This window comes from Trichosurus vulpecula, chromosome 4, assembly GCF_011100635.1.
Source record: "Trichosurus vulpecula isolate mTriVul1 chromosome 4, mTriVul1.pri, whole genome shotgun sequence".
Taxonomy (NCBI): Eukaryota; Metazoa; Chordata; class Mammalia; order Diprotodontia; family Phalangeridae; genus Trichosurus; species Trichosurus vulpecula.
Genome location: NC_050576.1, coordinates 208,905,924 through 208,925,377, shown reverse-complemented (window position 1 = coordinate 208,925,377; position 19,454 = coordinate 208,905,924). Strand labels below are relative to the sequence as shown.

General features: G+C 41.1%; 1 protein-coding gene across 1 annotated transcript in view; it reads right to left on the bottom strand.

Annotated features, from left to right (window-relative positions):
- FAM20A (FAM20A golgi associated secretory pathway pseudokinase) overlaps window positions 1-19,454 on the bottom strand; it is a 64,201-nt gene that overhangs the window by 8,708 nt on the left and 36,039 nt on the right. The window contains exons 2-6 of the mRNA XM_036754423.1: window positions 8,715-8,899; window positions 7,731-7,781; window positions 6,980-7,058; window positions 3,559-3,651; window positions 1,958-2,073 (exon numbers count right to left, since the gene is read on the bottom strand). Coding sequence (XP_036610318.1) covers window positions 1,958-2,073; window positions 3,559-3,651; window positions 6,980-7,058; window positions 7,731-7,781; window positions 8,715-8,899 — 524 coding nt within the window. The remainder of the gene's footprint in view (window positions 1-1,957; window positions 2,074-3,558; window positions 3,652-6,979; window positions 7,059-7,730; window positions 7,782-8,714; window positions 8,900-19,454) is intronic.

The window sequence follows — 19,454 nt, the reverse complement described above, 5'->3', positions numbered from 1 at the left end:
TAGACAATTTATTTTGATTTGCCATTTTAGTGAGAGCTCTTCGGTAGCTCGACTTCCTTTACTAAAGTGTTTATGTAAATTTCTATGCTTATAGGCGGGCCGCATAAATCCCACTGTGGGCCTGCATGCAGGCCGCAGGCTCCATTTTGGACAGCCCTGCTCTAGGTCATATGGGTAGTTAAATGTTAAAGCTTGGATTTGAACCCAGGTCATCTGACTCTAAATCAGCCCTCTTTCTCTTGTTTCATGATCTTCACGAGTTCCAGTGACAAAAAAAAAAAAATCAACCATCTGGTGGGGAGCTTTTCTGCACTTAGCCAGACAGGTCTTTAGATAATTGGCATAAAATTTGTCACTGAGCTGATACATGAAACCATTCCAGCCATTTAAGCTAGGCTAGTCTTTCCTTAGAAGGCAGGGAAACCATTCTCCAGACTTAATTGGTCCAGGGGGCTAAGGCTTAAACCTTTAACATAGCTTCCAGGTCACTTAAGGCACAAAAGCCCAGTCTACAAGGAGTCAGCATCCTCAAACTTGATGGAACTTTGATGCTGTATTGGTTGACACACCTTGCTGAACATAGATGAGGAGACCTTCATCCTCCTCAACCAATGCTGCATCTTTCCATCCTACTGTTAGGTAAATTTCTTTTCATTCATATGATCTATGAAAATTTCATTTATCTCCATTCCCAAGCCTGATTCACTGGACTGATCTGAGTCAAGCCTGGCCCACAACATGAGACACTGGCAAGAGGAGATATTGAAAGAGAAGGAGGGGACAGCTGGGTGGTTCAGTGGATAGAGCCCTGGCCCTGGAGTCAGGAGGACCCGACTTCAAATCCAGTCTCAGGCACTTACTAACTGTGTGACCCTGGGCAAGTCACTTAACACTGATTGACTCAAAAAAGAAAAGGAGGGTGTGAAGAAAGGTGACAAGGAAGTTTAGTGGATAGAGAGCTGTCTTCAGATTCAGCATGACCTTGATTCAAGCCCCATCTCTGACAGATTATGTGATCCTCTGCACTGAGAGAATAAGTGACTTTGAGATCTTTGAGAGTTCTCAAAGACTAAGTTGCCAAGCAATTGCAAATCTGCACCAGTTAAAGGGGGTTTCTCACTGGGGAGCTCCCTATGCCAAAGCAATCACGGCTCTGCTTAAAACACTTTTTGTCTACATAAGAGCGCTTTTGTGTGTGTGTGGGAGAGTCACATTTATACAGGAGACAAAGCAAGCATGGTATAGTAGACAGAATACTAAACCTTCTGTCAAGGTGACGTGGGTTCAAATCCAGCTTCAAAACTCCAACATATGCTAGCAGAGTGACCATGGATAAGATACTTACCTCCTCTAAGCCTTAGTTTCCTCACCTAGAGAAGGGGAGGGATTGGACTAGATGATTTCTAAAGTCTCTTCCAACTTAAACCTAGTACCCTAGAGCTCTTTCCTAGCCAAAATAATTTTTTAGGTTTCCAGAATTATGTCATTTGATCCTTACAACTTCTAATTTACTTAAACAGGAATCTGGGTGCTAGTTCTGATAACAACTTCCGCTGGGAGGAAGGACACACTGACCTGAGTCTCGTGGTGTCCCTGTTTTCCTTGTTATAGTGTCCATGTGCTTACAGATACTCACCATTTACTGCCTTGATTACTGACAGCAGGACACAAATGTGCTTGAGGTGGTGGATCCAATATCTATTCAGGCCAGTTAATGTCACACACCCAGAACAACTCTTCCCTAGCCACAGATGGCACCAGTGAATCCCTAGATAGTCAGTAGGTGATAGCCTAGGATGACTGAACCCAAATCCTTGCCTTTACCACTAGTACTCACGTATTCAATGTCCATATACTCAAAATACATGCACTAAAGACAGTAGGATGATAACCCCATTTCCACATTTATTCACTCTATACTTAATCCCTAGAAGGTGTTGGGGCTCTTGTGCTATACCTGGGGAGACAAAGAAAACACTTTGCAGGATTTCATTCTTGGTGACCTCCAAAATTTCCTTGGTGACATTCAACAGTCTCCCCACAGTTGGGGGGACACGACGGAAATCCAGAATCCTGAAAGAGAGGGAGTGGGCATTAGTGTGTCCTCTCTGTGAATCCCTCCCCCTCCCCCAACCTTTCTTCAAGAACTTGCCACTTTCTGCTTCCTGCAACAGTTGTTCGATAGAAGTCCCAGATTTGAATCCTACCTCTGATATTTACTAGCAGTATGATCCTGGGCAAGTCCCTTAGACTATTTGAGTCTCAAATTTTTTTGGAGGTAATAATACCTAGTCCCTTCCTAGTCCACAATTACAGGGTAATTGTGCGGATAAGATGACATCATGTCTGTAGCACTATAAAAATGTCGGTCGTTGTAGTAATTGCCTTTATTAGCACTGATCTATGATTTCATTGGCATATGGAACTCCAAATCAGAAGACTTCTACATTATTATTGTTACTGCAACCACTATTACTACTCTGAGTATAGCAGCTATGTCTACCTTTGTGTCCCCAAGGCCTAGAATGATGATTTACACATGATTGGTGCTCAAGAAATGACTAGTGAATCTCTTTTGCTGATGTATAATAGAGAAGAACCCTCCCCTCACCATACTACAAACTATACAGAAACACACACACACACACACACACACACACACCCACACACACACCCATAGAGACAGAGCTCGTTTCCCAGGCTAACCAGTTCCAAAATTCATAGTACCCTGGACGTCTGTCTAGGATTCTGAATAGGCCTAGCCAGGAGAGACTGGTGAATGAGTAACCATGGGATAGAGCTGATGGTGTCCTCCATGGATTTTCCAGTTTTAAGTTAAGTGGGACGATGGTCCTACTTCATCACTTTCTCTTGGCCGTACCAGACACCTTCCTGGCTGAGACTTAGAGTCTTCATTTCCAAAAAAGAGCTAGGAAACTTAGGAAAATACTTTCAATTTATTGGATTTGATTTCCCCAAAACCTCAATAGCTCAGGGCAGAAATTATTCTCCCCAATTCAAAGATAGAAGAACTGTGGCCCAGAGAAGTTAAATTTGAAAAAAAAAGATTGCTAATAATGAAACACTTATGTAGTACCTTAAATTTTGCAAAGTACTTTATATACATTAAATTATTGGTCCACATAATCCTGTGAAATGAATGCTATTATTATCCCTATTTTATTGGGGACAATAAATTATCTCCAGATAATTTAGCTAAGGAAACTGAGGTTCAGAGAGGATAACCTGCTTAGGATCACAGAACTAGTAGGTATGTGAGGTTGGGTTAGAACCCAACTCTTCCTGATTCTAATTTGAGCTCTTTATTTACTACCCCACACTGCCTCTGGAAGCAAGTTAATAGTAGGATGAAGATTCCCAACCACCAACTGTGGTGTCATATGCTTCTGTGTACAAGTGTTGAGATGGGGAGTATATATGGTGGGAACCCAAAGGAAATAGATCAGTAGGAAGAAATATCAGGTGGTCACATTGATCCACTCCCGGAAATGTCATGCCCCAGCCTTCCTCCCAACACCATCTACTTGGTCTACCCACCGATCCAGATGGAAAGCTGCGATCTCAGCATTGTGCCTTTGAAAATCAATGAAGTAGAAGTAGTCTTCAGGTGTCTCTTCCTCCCTTTGCTGTCTAGAAGGAAGCAAGGAATCATGATCTGGGCGTACATACTGGCTACTTCACTCCCTCTTTAAGCCATAGAAGAATGGTATGGCCAAGGTTTAAAAAACAAACAAACTTCTTTCTTGGTATGGATTGTAGTCTAGAAATAATATGGGTGGTAGTTCAGAAAGTCTCTCTGGTTTCTGGGGCCAGCTTTTCCTTTGACAAGCTATCTTTGTTTTAGATGTGGTCCCTCCACCCATGCCACCTCCTCATGCTCCCCCTGCCCCCCCATAACTGAAATCATTTTTGCTTCTAGCTTCGCTGGGGGGTGGGGGTGGAAGGCCCCCTACTTATGACATCAGAGATTGGAAGCCAATCCAATGCACTTGAGCTAGACCCTACCCCTCCTTATAAAATCCTTAGCCTCAGTCTGCATCTATGGCCTTTCCTGATGTGTGGAATGAGAATGAGATCCAAAAGACCCTACTCCTCAGATTGGGAGAAGGGACAACAGTTTGGTGTAACTATACAGCAAATCCAGGGAAGTCTCTCACTGTACTGTCTTCCTTTTGCCATGGTCTAAAGACCAAAAATGTGCCAAATAAAGGCCCATTCATTTCAGCATTGAATTACTTGTTTATTTTTCTGGAAAGCCCTCTCTAACTCCCTAAAAATACTGCATCTGTTGAGATAGTGTATGGGAGTAATGATAGATGTCTGTCTTCATAACATAGCCAAGATGCTTGCTTGAATCCTGTAACAGTAGAGCTGGAAGTGACCTCAACAATCATGACTCCTCTTCCAATTCCACCTCCATTTTATAGATGGGACACCAGGCCCCAGAGAGAGGTGCAGGGTCCTTCGTCTGGCATTTAGTAAGACCCTCCACAGTCTGGTGCTATACTACCTTTCTGATTTTATCTTACATTACTTCTTCCATGTTCTCCATACTTCAGTCAAAATGGACTGTTTGCTGAACACTGTACACAGCCTATGCTTTCGATCACTGTACTTTTGCTGACTCTCTTCCTTGTGCAAGACACAACCTCATGAGCTTCTTATACTTCCCTCAGTAATAACAACCTTCCTTTATGGACCACAATTTTTAGATTATCTGTTTAATGCATTCATCCTATAATACTGTGCATTAGGATTTGATGGGTATATATCCTATACCTTATCTTAGACTGTGTAGTCAAATTCAGAGAAGCGGGGGCCTCGAAACCATACGTAAGGATCCTTGTGGGTTGCATATCGATGTAGAAAACAACATATTAACATTATTTTTGTTCTGTTGTATTTTCATTTATCTCGATAAATATTTTCTAATTACATTTTAATCTGTTTCAGGGCAATAGGGAGTGTTTGCTGTAGGTCACAATGCAGCCTGCGGGGCAATTTGACATCTCTGTTCTTAAACTCAGTGCAAAGGACTGTTTCTTACTTAATCTTTCCCCACCTGGTATCTAGCACAATGTTCTGCACACACTGGTGCTTCATAAGTGCTGGTTGAATTGTGGGGACAAGTTCAATCTCCACATTTGATAGATAAAGAGACAGAGGGCCATGGGAGTGCTATCATTTGGCTAAGGTCATACAAGCAGTGAAGTAGCAGAAAGAGAATTAGAACTCAGGTCCCCTCTCCCCCAGCGGCAGCAAGTTAAGCACAGACCCAGAACTGGAACCCAAGTCTCCTGATTCCAAGCTCAGTGCTTTGTCAAAGATAATATTTATGGGCTCTTGCACAGACAAAATCTGAATTAGTTGGGAGAATGGATTTCAGATAGTTGGTGGGAGCTCTTGTAAGCAGAACAAAGATGAAACAGAATGAGATAACTCAGTAGAAATAGACTCCCTTTGATGAAAACTTACTATCTCCTCATCCTACCTGAGTCTAGAAGTAGCCAATTGTTTTGAATGGTCTTATGAGGGCTAGGGAAGGTTCGCAGGATCCTGAATTCAGAATTGGAAAGGACCTTAGAGCTCATCTGGTCCAACCTCTTCATTTTGCACATGAAGAAAGTGAGGCCCAGAGGTTAAGTGGAATTTAGACTCTGACACCAAACTCAAAATTTTTTTTCACTATATCAGGCAGAGCTCCCAGTGAAGAGGAAGTAGATGAGAGGACCTATTTCTTTTCTAGATCTTTTCAGGTTTCTTCCTACAGGACAACCTGTCTATGAATGAATTCTCTAGGGAGGCTGGAGGCCGGTCAGTCAGTCAACAAACATTTATTAATTACTCAATATGTGCAAAATGCTGTACCAAATACTAGGGATACATCTTGGTGAAAATATGGTCTCTAACCTCAAAGAGCACACATTCTAATTGGGATACAACATACGAACAACTATGTACAAACAGGAATTCTATTGCCAAAGTATGGCCACCATCATTTATGGATGAACAGCACATTAAATGTGGACACTGGTCTTTGGGTTCACTTTGCCAGGTACATGAAAGATAATGCTCTTGGAATAATTTCATAAGCTAAGGTGGAGTACTGAGGTAGGGCTACAAAAGCAATTTAAATACAAATAAAATGAAATGTAAGTAAGTAGCATAAGCAATTTAAACAACAATATGCAAACTGCAAACAAAAAGAAAAAAAGTAAAACAAGGCAAAATCTCTCTCTAACTTCCCACCTCCTTACCAGAGCCACACCAAAATCTTATCAATATACAAAAGCAGGATTGCCATTTTAAAAAGGAAGGATGCATATAGTTCCAATTCAGCGAGCAGTCTTTGGGGACCAGCACTCCCCAAATTCTCCACAGAGTACAAGAACTGGAAGGGGACTTAGAGATCATCTAGTCCATTTCTCTCCCATTTTGTAGATGAAATTTAAGTCTAGAAAACTTTAGTGACTTGTCCAAGATCACATAGCTGGCCAGTTGTAGAACTGAGAATCTTTTGATTCCTAATCCTTGCCACTATACCACATTGTCTATCTGCTTGCCTCCTATGATTCCCCACCTCATATGGATAAATATTGGGGATCCAGTTAAAACAGCATCTTTGGATCCCATCAGAAGCAAGTGCATTCTGAGTTGTAAAAAAAAAAAAAGGATAAATTGCATTTCTCCCATGTCTCTCCACAGTGGGAACCATTGGGTATTAAAATTTTCTTTGTCTTCCATCCCACAGATGCAAAGAATTATGTTCATTTGTAGTAAAACACCTTTTTGTTTATTAGTTGATTAATTGCTGTTTGCTCAGGGGAAGTTATATGAAAGGTGCCAGACTCTAAATGACTGGCCTGCGTGTCTGTACTGTTTTTCTCAAGTGCTAGAAGTTGTTGAGGCGGAACACCCCAATAGGGCATGAGGTGAAGTGAGGAAGGCTGGTGCTTACCTCATGGGTTTGAACATTGCCTTCCCGAAGTCTTGGAACCTCAGAACCAATTTCAAGTGGACTCCACTGGGCTTCACAACTGGGATGATGGCAGAGGATAGAAGGATGAGTTTAGAAGTTTCCTGGTCCTAAGGCTCAGATCCTAATCTTGCTGTTAATTGATCAGGTCTGGTTTATACCTTGACTCCCTCCCAATTCCAGGATATTAGCTCAAATCAATTTAATTCAGCAACCACTTATTAAGCTCTTATTATATCAAGGCACTGTAATGAGCAGAAGGTTGGAATGCCTCTGGTGGAATGGATGCCTTCTATAATGCCTATAGGGCAAATCTCCAGGATAATAGTGGCTTCAAGCATTGTTTTCCTTTCCACTACTAGAAAAGGAAACAGGGCAGGTGTCTCCATAATGTTCTGGGCTTCACTGAAAAATCTATGGGACTTTTACTTCTAAGAATTGTACACAGAGCTCTAGGCTTTGAGTCAGGATCCAGTCTCTTTAATTGGATTCCTCCACCTCTGCAAGTGTTCAAATTGGGTATTATTGTTAATTGTCAAGTCCTGGATTTGGATATACCATTATGTATGGTGAATGATGCTTTTGCATTTCATGTATTATATGCCAGGACTCCTGGTACTCAATATGTCTGAATGGGTGGCCAAGTCCTTCTGTGCTGCTATGTAGACAATAGAGTCAGTGACAAGACACCGACCAAGTGGGGGCCAGATGGAGGTGGGAGTGTGTCACTTACTCTGGGTGCAGTCACATGCCCCCAGCAAAGCCTTCTCATCCTGACTGTAATCTGCAAAGGAGAGGAAGCAGAGTGAGACAAATCTTGTCTGCCCATTGGCATGTTTGTATGACTCCAAAAGGAAAATGGGATACGACCTGTCTTTCTAATTGCCAACAATCCCCAGAGGTCTCTAGTTCCCTGTCTTGCTCCTAGTCTCAAGATTCTGTAACTCAATTGAACACATGACAGAGCTCTGAAAGCCCTGAAGAATATCTGGTTTCTTATCCCATTTTTGCTGATTACTTGCTATGTAAACTCCGGTGAGTTCCTTCATCTGGGGAAATATGGTGACCAGACTAGGGCACATCAAAAGATCTGAATTTTAATCCTTTGTCTACCACATACTAGCTATGTGTCCCTATGCAAGGAGCTTCACCTCTCTGGGCTGCATTTCCTCATTTGTAAAATCAGGAGACTAGACTAGATCTTTCAGGTCCCTTAAAGACATTCTCTGAACTTGCCTTTCAGTGTTTCAATTTCCTTTTCTTTGGAATAGAAAACACAAAAACAAAACCCTTCCTTATACCTAGGAGGCAGTAGCTTGTTGTAGAAAGAGCACTGAATTGATCATCTGGAGACTTGAATTCCAGCTGTGTGACTGACTAACCAGATGTGTGAGGGTGAGCTAATCACTTCCCCACTCTGGGACCCCATTTCTTCAACTGCAAAATGAGGGGGTTAGAATAGATGATCTCTACATTTTCATCTCTAACACTGTACATTCTACCACATGGGACACCTGTGAAAATAAAAGATTTAAAATGTGATAACTCCTTTAAAAAGTTAAAAAGTCTTCTAACAATGTAATGGGTTACTGTTATTTTATAAAGTGCCTCAAATAGCTCCCTTTCAATGGTTAAGCTGTTGCTGGGCCCTGGGGACAATGTCCCAACCCCTTGATGAGAAATTGTTAAAAACCTGGTTAATTCCAGGAAACCTCACCAGCACTGATGGTAGGGAAGTGCCTCATGTCATGAAGGAGTTTGTTGACAGTTGGACTCGATCTGGAGTACAATCCATGGCGATTGATGCCCAGTTGGAACTGGACCCAGCTGGCCTCGTGTTGGAACTGTACTGGTGCCTCTGGGGAGGTCTGGTTGAGCTTCTCTCTGTATGTCTTTTGACGTCTGAAAGAGCATACTAAGACTTTTCATTGGAGGATTAAGGATCCAAATTCATGTATTTTATATTCTAAAATTTTATAAAATATAAATAGAATATTAAAAATTATATTCCATATGTATAAAATATGATATATAGAATATAATATAAATAGAATATAATGCATAGAACGTAATATAAATAGAATATAAAAAATTTTATATTCTAAAGCTGGGATGAAGGAATGAAGGTCATATAAGAACCACAAGATGAACACTGAGGGAAGCAGAGGTAGATTAATCACTAGAGTCAAAAAGGCTTTATTACTATGTGGTCATCATTGTGTTGGACACTGTGGGGCAGGAGAAAGGAAGGGAAGGGAAGGAACAGGATGAGAGAGAGATGGAGAAAGGGAGGAAGGAAGGATTTATATAGTGCTTACTATGTGCCAGGCACTGTTTTTAAGTGCTTTACAAATATTACCTATCTCATTTGATCCTCACAACGTTTCTGGGAGGTATGTGATGTTATTTTCCCCATTTTACAGTTGAGGAAATTGAGGCAGACGGAGGTTAAGAGACTTGCCCAGAATCACACAACTAAGGTGTCTGAGGCTAGATACGAACTTATGAAGTCTTCCTGACTTCAGGCCCAGTAGTACTCTATTCACTGTAGCACCTAGCTACAAGAAAACAAGAAAACAGAAAGTCTTGCCCTCAATGGGCTTACAATCAATAGTGTGCTGAAGTCAGCTTGGCTTGACTCTAGATATTGTTAAATTTTCAGTGCAAGCATTATAACTTGGAAATCAATATAGGCTACAAATCAGGGTTTGATTTATTGTTTTGTTGATTGCCTTAAGTCAACGATGAAAAAAATATTGATAATGCAAATTAGACTTAGAAGTGTGTCCATAAGTGAGTTTTTTTTCCTTTTTGGAAAGCTGGTTGGTAAACATTTACCAGCACACCCCTGCTTACAATCCATTTGGGGAGACAGGATAGTATACGCATGAAATAAACAGAGAAGAATACTATTTCATTTAAAATCAATTATAGCCTATGGTTCAGGCTATAAACCCAGGGCAAAGGGGCATCTAGGTGGCACAGTAGATAGAGTGTGGGCCCTGGTGCCTAGAGAACCTGAGTTCAAATTTGGCCTCAGATGTTTACTAACTGTGACCTTGGGCAAATTATTTAACCCTGTTTGCCTCAGTTCCTCATCTGTAAAATGAGCTGGAAATGGCAAACCACTCCAGTATCTTTGCCAAGAAAATCCCAAATGGGATCATGAAAAGTTGGGACACAATTGAAAATGATTAAACACCACCACACATAAACCCAGGGTAATGAAGGATCACTATGGAGTGGTCAGGGGAGGCTTTATGTAGGAAGAGAGGCTTTAGCTGGTTTTTGAAGCACAGAATTTTGATTGGTGGAGAGATGAGATGAGGGAAAGAGTAGGCACAACATGTTTGAGAAGTTAAGCTTGGTGTGTATTGGGAACTAGTGGGAGATATAGTTGAATAATATAGAAAAATCTGTCTTTGTTAGCAGCTACACTTTGGGAAAGTCATTTTCCTCATCTGCAAAATTAAAGTTTTCTCATCTGTAAAATATTAAGCACTGTTAAGGGGTCCCCTGAAACTTGTCCTTTTGAGTTGCCATATTTTCCATAAACACTAGACCCAAAGTGTCCAGGAGGCCCTGAATGTGTCAGGGATGAAACCGACTCCCAACCCCGAAGTCCCCAACTGACACAATTTGTTTTTAGCATCCCAAGCAGGACTCCCTGTATGTCCTTGGGAGTCAAGACAGGTGCCAGACAGTCTGTACTAGGCTTGTGCAGCTGGCCCCCGTGTTGATAAGCAGACCATCTTATCTTCATAGTCTAGCAGTGCCCATGGGAAAGGAATATGGCTCTTGTCATCACCTTGCTCCTCCCCTTGGGGGGGGACGGTTGTCCTTTTCCCACCTTCATTGCCTTTTTCCCTCTTCCATGCCACCCCCCTTTAGGTGGAGATTTGGTTTCCTCTTCCTTCCTTTGTCCTGTTGTCATAAATACACAAATTTCTGCATGGATTGTGAACTCTTTGGGTTCCACATGCACGTTCATTTCTCCTGTATTAAACCTGGTTTTCACATAAGTTTCGTGAAGTTGTGATTGCATGTTGACAAAAATCATGGGGTTTGACGAGCTCTAAGATCCCGCTAACTTTAACATAGGACTCTACGACTTCTATCCCATAGGCTAAGCCAGCACTTCTCATACTTTTTGGTCTCAGAACCCCTTTACGCTCTTAAAGATTATTGAAGAACCCAAAGAGCTTCTGTTTATTTGGTTTATCTACCAATATTTACCATAATGAAATAAAAACTGACACAGTTTTAAAAATTTGTCAATTCATTTAAAATGAACACATTATGTGTTAACACAAATAACATTTGTAACTTCATATTACATATGTGTTATTATATATAATATTTAATGAAAATAATTATACTTACCAAATTAAAAAAATTAATGAGGAGAGTGGCATAGTTTTGGATATTTTTGTAATTGTCTTTAATGTTTAACTGAATCATTCAATTTTTGGTGATATGTTATTTTGGTCAAAGTATGTAAAGAAAATTTAGCCTCATCTTGATATATAGTTGAAAAGGATAAAGTGTTTTTATAGGCAAATGCTGTTTTAGTATTATTATGAAAATAGTTTTAACCTCAGAGGTCCCTTGACATAGTCTCAAGATCCTTAGGAGCCTATATAAAGAGCTGCTGGGCTAGACAAGATGCCACGTCAGGCCACTGACTGGAAGTCTGAATAGGTGGCTGGGGCTTCTTGAGGCACGTAGACTACTTGACTGTTGTCTCTCTTCACCTTCATGGGCCATACGGTGACCAGGTTTGAGTACCCTCTGAGGTGAAAATCATCCTAATGACGGAGGGTGTTTAATTTCATAATTTGGTATTTTCAGGCGTTACCCACAGTCCTTGCATTGGATCACCAGACAGGGGTAACTGAAAGCTGAAAGACTTCTCTCTGAACAGGCTTGGGGCAAGAGAACATTTTCAGACAGGACTTGGCAGAAGCTTTTGTGACTCCAAGACTATAATCATTTACAGAATTTGGGTGAGATTCTTTTCTGCCTGCCAGGGCGTATCCCCTTTCTCTGCTTATGTTCCTCCTTTTCTGAAGCTAAGAAAGCATAAGTAGCAAATATATGTAATCCTTTTCTCTATCTTTAGCCCATCTGGGGAGAAAACTGTATTGCTTAACTGTCCAAAACATGATTGACATGTGCAGGGAGAGCAGTGACTATGTTATTGCTAGGAAAGTTCACCAGTTTCACCTAATCCTTTTCAATCTAGCTCCCAGAGTGAGATTTTCATGGACCATATTGGCATGATAGGAATGGATAGGAGTTGAAAGGCATTCAGTAATCAGATAGTAGCCTCCTGTAGAGTTAAGGTATGTAAGTAAGGCAGAAATAAAGGAATTTAGGAATGACAATGCCTGAGGCCTTCTCTGGCAAGCTACTGGCCTGGGTCAGTCGGTCAGTCAATTAAAAATTTGTTAAGCACCTACTCTGTGCCAGGCCCTTTCCTAAGCATTGGGGACACAAAGAAAGGCAATAGACAGTTCCTGCTTTTAAGCTGCTCACAATTTAAAGAGACAATATGAAAGCAGCTAGGTACAATCAACAGAGGGAAGGCACTACAATTAAGAAGGATCAGAAAAAGGTTTTAATAGAATGTAGGATTTTAGCTGGAAGAAAGCCAGGGAAGCCAGGACGTAGAGATTGGGGGGAAAACTTCCCACACTTGGAAGATCATCAGTAAAAATGCCTGGAGTCAAGGGATGGAGTCTTGTTTAAGGGACAGCCAGGAGGCCAGTGTCACTGGACCTCAGTGTAGTAGCTGGGGGTGGCAGGAGTATAAGGTATAAGAAGACTGGAAGGGTAAGGGGGATGGGACAGGTTATGAAGGGTTTGGACCTCCTGAGGAGTATACTGGAGGTGATAGGAGCTGCTGGAGTTTATTGAGAAGGAGGGACACATAGTCAAACCTGTGCTTTTTAGGAAGATCACTTTGACAACTGAGTACTAGAGAGTGGAATGGCATGGGGAAAAAACTGAGTCAGGCAGACCAACCAGCGGGCTGTCATAGCTCTAGTCCAGGGTGAGGAGATGAAGGGCTGCAGCAAGGTGGCAGTGTTAGAGGAGAGAAAGGGGAATATGCAAGAGATGTTATGAGGTAAAATTTATAGGCCTTGGTGACAGATTGGATTTAGAGGGTGAGACAGTAAGGAGAGGATGGAACCTAGGTTGTGAAAATGGCTAGCCCTATGGGGAAGGGAGAGGGGGAAAGTGCAAGGTGTGGTGTAGGGGAGGAAAGAAAAACAGGAAAAAAAATTAAAAGAAAGTTACATGATAAATTGATGATATATTTAAAAGGAATAGTAAGCTGTATGTAATAGATTTGCAGTTTCGTGTACAATCATCTTTTTTTCCCCTATTCTATCATGTCATGCAAATGTTTGTTTTATTTCTTAAGTTCAGAATAAAATAAATTAAAAAAAGAAATGGATAATTAGGAGGATAGGTCTTAATTACAAAGAAATGAGACATTCCCTAGAGCTATGATCTAAAAAAATGGACTTCTTTCCTCTATAAAGAAGAGGCCAGCCCATAATAGCAGGGAGCAAAGAGAACCTACAGATTTCAGCCTTGTTGTAGACCAGCATAGGGTAGCTTGCCTTTCTATAGCACTTTAAGGTTTGCAAAGCACTTTACAAATATTATTTCAACTGGACCCTCTCAGAAACCCTGGGAGGAAGGTCTTATTGCTATCCCCATTTTCAGCTGAGGAAATTTAGAGAGAGAGAGAGAGAGACAGAGAGAGAGGTTAAGTGAATTGCTTCAGGTCACATAGCTAGTAAGTGTCTGGGGCTGGATTTGAACTTGGGTCCTTCTGACTCATGGTCCAGTAATCTATCCATTTCAGCCTCTAGCTGACCAAATGATAGCAGTAGCAAGCAACGTCAGGGGAAGAAAGGGTTCCCATCCTGGACACAGCCTTAGGAATCTGAGTATATCTGACAGTGGTGTGATATTCTCCCACCCATGTTTCCCAGGCATGTTTCCTCCCTTTCCCACCAGTGATGTGGAGATCTATAAGTGTACCTCTACGTGTATGGGGTGGGGTTGGGAAAGGGAGTTTTCTTTCTTTCTATGCTTTTTAAGCATTTTTTGCTTTAGACTACTTATACTTTGTTGGTGTAGTAAAAGAAACATTGGTGGGTGCTCATGAGTAGTGGTTTTGAGGGGATATTTACCCATAGTGTGCCTTGGGTCTGGGATAGCTTTGAGGAGTTTGTGTCTTAGGGGGTGTCCTGGGCTATATCAATTTACATAAATTTAGGGTTTGAGAAACTGAAGAAGTTTCTCTTTCTAGAAAGTCCCAGTTAGGTTTTCTGTCCACAAACTATTCCTAAGAGTTTTCATAGAAGCAGAGATAAAACAGAAGCATGGTAAAATGAAAAAGGAAGCATCGAGGTGGCTCAGTGGATAGAGTGCTGGGGATGGAGTCAGGAAGAGTTCAAATCCGGCTTCAGACAATTCCTAGCTATGTGACACTGGCAAGTCACTTAATCCAATTTGCCTCAGTTTCTCCATCTGTAAAATGAGCTGGAGAAGGAAATGGCCAATCACTCCAATATCTTTGCCAGGGAAACCCCAAATGGAGTCATGAAGAGTCAGACATGACTGAAAACAACTGAACAACAACAGAAATGGAAAAACAAAACACCACACTGGTCTTGGGATCAGAAGAGGTAATTAGAATCCTGGTTCTGATGCTGACTACTTGTGAGTCAACCTCTCTAAGGCTAAGTGAAAGTTGCTTTGGCTACTCTAAACTTCTTTTCTCCTCAACCCTCCTACACCCTCTTCTCCAAGTTGTCCCTACCCACCACCCTCCAGCTGAGTACTTTACTGAAAAACCAAGGCCATCTTCCATGAACACTCTTTCTATACACCTTCTATACATCTCAGAATCACCGACATTTCCCCTTTCCCCTCCTTACTAAGGCCAGCCCCTCAGTAATGATCCTTCCAGTCTTCTCCAGCAGAGTACTCCCACAATCATGACCTCTTTCTTCTAGTCACTTGTGCAGCCATCTTCCTAGCTCTGGCCCTCATCGATGTTCACCTGAGCTATTCTAATAGCTTACTAACTGCTCTCCTTTACTCAAGTTTCTCTGCAGTTCAGTCTCTCTTTCACATAGCTGCCAAAGTGAACACAAGCTAAAACACAAGTCAGACCGTTTCCTCTTCAACCCCTCTCAAAAGTGAAGGCAGCAGAAGCAGGCACTGTGGAGTGCTTAGACCTTGATCAGGCATAGAAGGCACCAAGGTCATACACTGCATCACCAGTCCCCTTGGGATTTTGTTCTGCCGCTTTGACGCTGGAAGAGAGAGTGAGGCTGACAACTTTGTGCGGCTCTGCTTCTGCAGCTCTCCTTATGAGAAAGGAGCTTCATTCTGGATATTTTTATACCTAGAGCCTAGCACAGTATGTGACTGGTGCATAGTACCAGTAGGTACTTAATAAGTTCGTTGAATTGAACTGAATTTAAACAACATCGGGGCAGCATGGAAAGGGTCTCTTTCTGGTGACTGACTGTCACTATCCTTAACATCCTAACAATTTAAAGAATGAGGTAACTGTGGCATGGAATTTGCACATTTTAGATCACACTGAGTAGAGCAAGAACCAATTAGGTGTGGTTGTCATGGAGACTACAGACCAGGAAGCTGATGACATCTCAAAAAAGACTGCTCTTCTAGGTAATAACAAAGTAACTATTCTTTTAGGGAAAAGCAGAATCCTTTAGGACCATCCTATATTTGAAAGCAGCATTTTTGTCTGGCATTTTTAAAGCCGTTGAATGTGGCCATTAGTGCTCTTTGGCATCTTCAAATCAGGGACCAATCAAAGGACCTTAGGATCCAAAAGGCCTTGTAGTCTGACTTCTGACTGCATTATGCAACTGAAGCTACTCTCTCCACAGTTAATAGTGATGTTTTAATTGCCAAGCTCGCTGGCCTTCTCTTAGTCTTCATCCTCTATGTCTTCTCTGCATCATGACAATTTTGATTGTCCTCTCTTCTGGGAGATCAATGCACTAGATCTTCATTTCTGCTTCGTGGAATTCTTCTTTTCCTGAAAGAGTTAGCCCAAGTGCCATCTCCTATGAGGCTTTTTCCAATTTTCTCAGCCTCTTCTCCCTACCCCCGTACAAAAAAGCTGCCTTGCATGTGTTTTATATCTACTTATGTGTTATTTCTCCTTATAGAATGTAAGCTCTTTCTGGGTAGGGACCATTTAATTTTATTCTTTGTGTCACCCAGCACAGTATCAAACACATAGTAGGTGCTAAATCGTTTTTGATTAATTAGAATCCAGCTGAACCCTCTGTGAGTTCTCTTAGAACAGACAGTAAGCTGCAGCCAAGTTAATGAGGCTCTTCAGAAAACTGCTATTTTAAATTCTGCTCCTGTTCAGACAGGACCATGCATGGCAGGTGAATGAATGTGAGGGTGGGGTAGGAGCAAAGGGGTTGGGCACTTTGGATGTTCTAGGCAACTGTTTGTTCCTCCTTTGTTCTTTAGATGTGGGAAAATGAGAACATCTGGAAGGTGCTAAAAGAAATACTCTTTTTTCTTCTTGAATCCATGGGGGGCAGAAATAGTTTGGGAGTGGGTAGTATTAATTAGCCAGGTGCTGGGAGTGCTTCAAGGAGAGGAAGTGAACTGTGAGTGATTCAGAGGACTGAAAGAGGATTAGGAAGCACTGAGGGATTAAGAAATCCTCCCAGCCCTCTTCTTCATTTACCACAGAGCTTTAGATAAGGGCCTGAAAAACATCATTTTGCTCAGCTATTAAGTGGGAACAACATGACTAGTACGTGTTCAAAGGCAGGAATGGAGAGAAAGGACATTGTAAAGGGGGGAAAACCCAGCTATTGAAATGTCAAACTTACTTCTAGGCCAGTACCTCTAGAGCTCAGAAACCCTTCTTTCTATTGGTTCATCCATATTGAATGTTATTTACACAATATTGTAAAGTCATTATGCATGAAGAATGAATTGTTTTGCTTTTTTTTGGAAAAACAATCAATGTTTTAATATTCAGCAACTTAAAGACAAATGTGAGTGTAGGCTAAAGATCATAGATCAGCTAAATGACAGAGGCCAAAGGTGTGTAGACTATTTAGAATACACACACACACAAACACACACACACAGAGTATGTGTGTGTGTGTGTGTGTGTGTGTATATATATATATACATATATATATATATACATATATATATGTATATGTATATATTTCCTTTTTTTTTACCAACTTCTCACCATAGGACAATTCTTTTTGATAAAGAGACTAATAAAAGTCAATGTAAAACAGACTGATAGACTAACCATGTTTAATGGCTTAGGCAACATTTTGTACCTGTAGTGTTCTATGTCTCCTTTGAGAGAAGGAAACCATGATCCATTATCAGTCCTTTGGAACCAAAATTAGCCATTAAATTAACAAAAGCTCTGATGTCTTTTAGGACTGCTTTCCTTTGAATTACTATGGTTCTTGTGTATATAATAGGAAGCAAGGCCAATGAGAACCCAGTCCTTTTTGGGTAATATGCTCTGCCTGCCACAGTATCTATGTGAAAGTTTTGTGAGCCTGACTCCAGAAATGTGCAATGGAAGGGACCTTTTCTTCCCCACTTAATGTTCTCCTTTTCCTGTCTGATTACTGCATGGTGAGGAAAAGCATTTTAATTGGCTGCTAAATGGAACCCAGTGTGATTAAGAAATCTGGAATGGATGAACTCTCTCTTTCCTGGTGGTGATCAAAGAAAGAACTGTTGTAGGCCTCTCAGAGCAATGGTAGCAGCAGCAGTGACTGCTTTATCTCCCCCACCTGGTAGCTAGAAATTTTGTAGCTGCTCTTTGAGTAAGTCATTGATATTAATGAGATAGAAAACCTTTCAGAGATTTGGCTCTCTATACTTCAAGACTCATGTGGTAGAGTTTCAAGCTTGAACTTGCCACAACTGCCTGACTCTAACAGGGGAAAAAACTAACAAACACAAAATACCATTATAAAGGGGAAATAATAAGAGATCCTAGAATAATGTCACAGAGTATGTATAGTGGGAAGGGCACTCGAGAGCCATTTTCTTTGAATTTTGGTTGTGGGTAAAGTTTAACAATTTGGGACCAAGTCTTAGCATAGACATAGACATTTCCAGCTACCATCTCGGGGCATATAGGGCCAAACTGACATGGTATTCTAGGACTTCAGACTTTGAGGATAATCTTGTCTAATGTGTTCATGTTGTTGTCAAGGCATTTTTCAGTCTTGTCTGACTCTTTTTGACCCCATTTGGGGTTTTCTTGGCAGAGATACTAGAGTGGTTTGTCATTTCCTTTTCCAGCTCATTTTGCAAATGAGGAAACTGAGGCAAAGAAGGTTAAGTGATTTGTCCAGGGTCACACACCTAGTAAGTGTTTGAGGCCAGATTTAACTCATGAACCTGAGTCTTCCTGACTCCAGGCCCAGTGCTCTATCTACAGGGGCACCTAGATGTCCTTCATAAAATGACACAAAATCATAGAATCAGAAGCGAGAGAAACCTCACAGGTTATCTAGTCCAACAAGTAACACAATAAGAGTTCTCTATAACAATTGTGTCAATCTTTGTGAGCCATATACTGATTTAGAAAAATCACAAATTAACATTATCTATGTTATCTTGTATTTTTATTTTGTGAGACATTTCCCAATTTTTTATGAGCACTCTGCTCTACAATCACTTTCACAAGTTTTCATCCTCCACTTAACTTCAAGCAATGGGTAGCCTACTACCTCCCAATAAAGCTCATTATATGTTTGGACAGCTTTAATATAGACATATCCAAGAAGATATACTCATTAGGAAATACATTAATGCTTACTTTGCTTCTGTTTTCTCTTTGATGATGATCGTTGGACTAGAAAGGACAGAACACAAATGGCTAACAAGAGGTTGATGCTCAAGACATTTAGGGAGATAATGAGAGAATACCTGTCTGCTACTGACGAGTTTAATCACCACGCCCAAAGGAATACATCCTGGAGTACTGAAAAAAAAGTGGATATGACTTTGAATTATTGGCCTTGTTCTTTGAACGTTAGAGAAGAGAAGAGGTGCCATAAGGCAGGAAAAAGGAAGAGAGTGGGCTATTCAAACTGTAAGGCCAATGACCTTGACTTCAATTCCTAGCGACTTTCTCAAATGTATTATTAAAAGGATAGTTGGTGAACATCAAGAACAGGTTATGCTTCCATGAACCATTACAAAGTGAAGTGAGCAGAACCAGGAGAACATTGTACATAGTAACAGCAATTTTGTACGATGAACAACGGTGAATGACTTGACTATTCTCAGCAGTATGATCATCTAAGGCAATCCCAAAGGACTCATAATGAAAAATGCTATCCACCTCCAGAGAAAGAACTTATGTCTGAATACA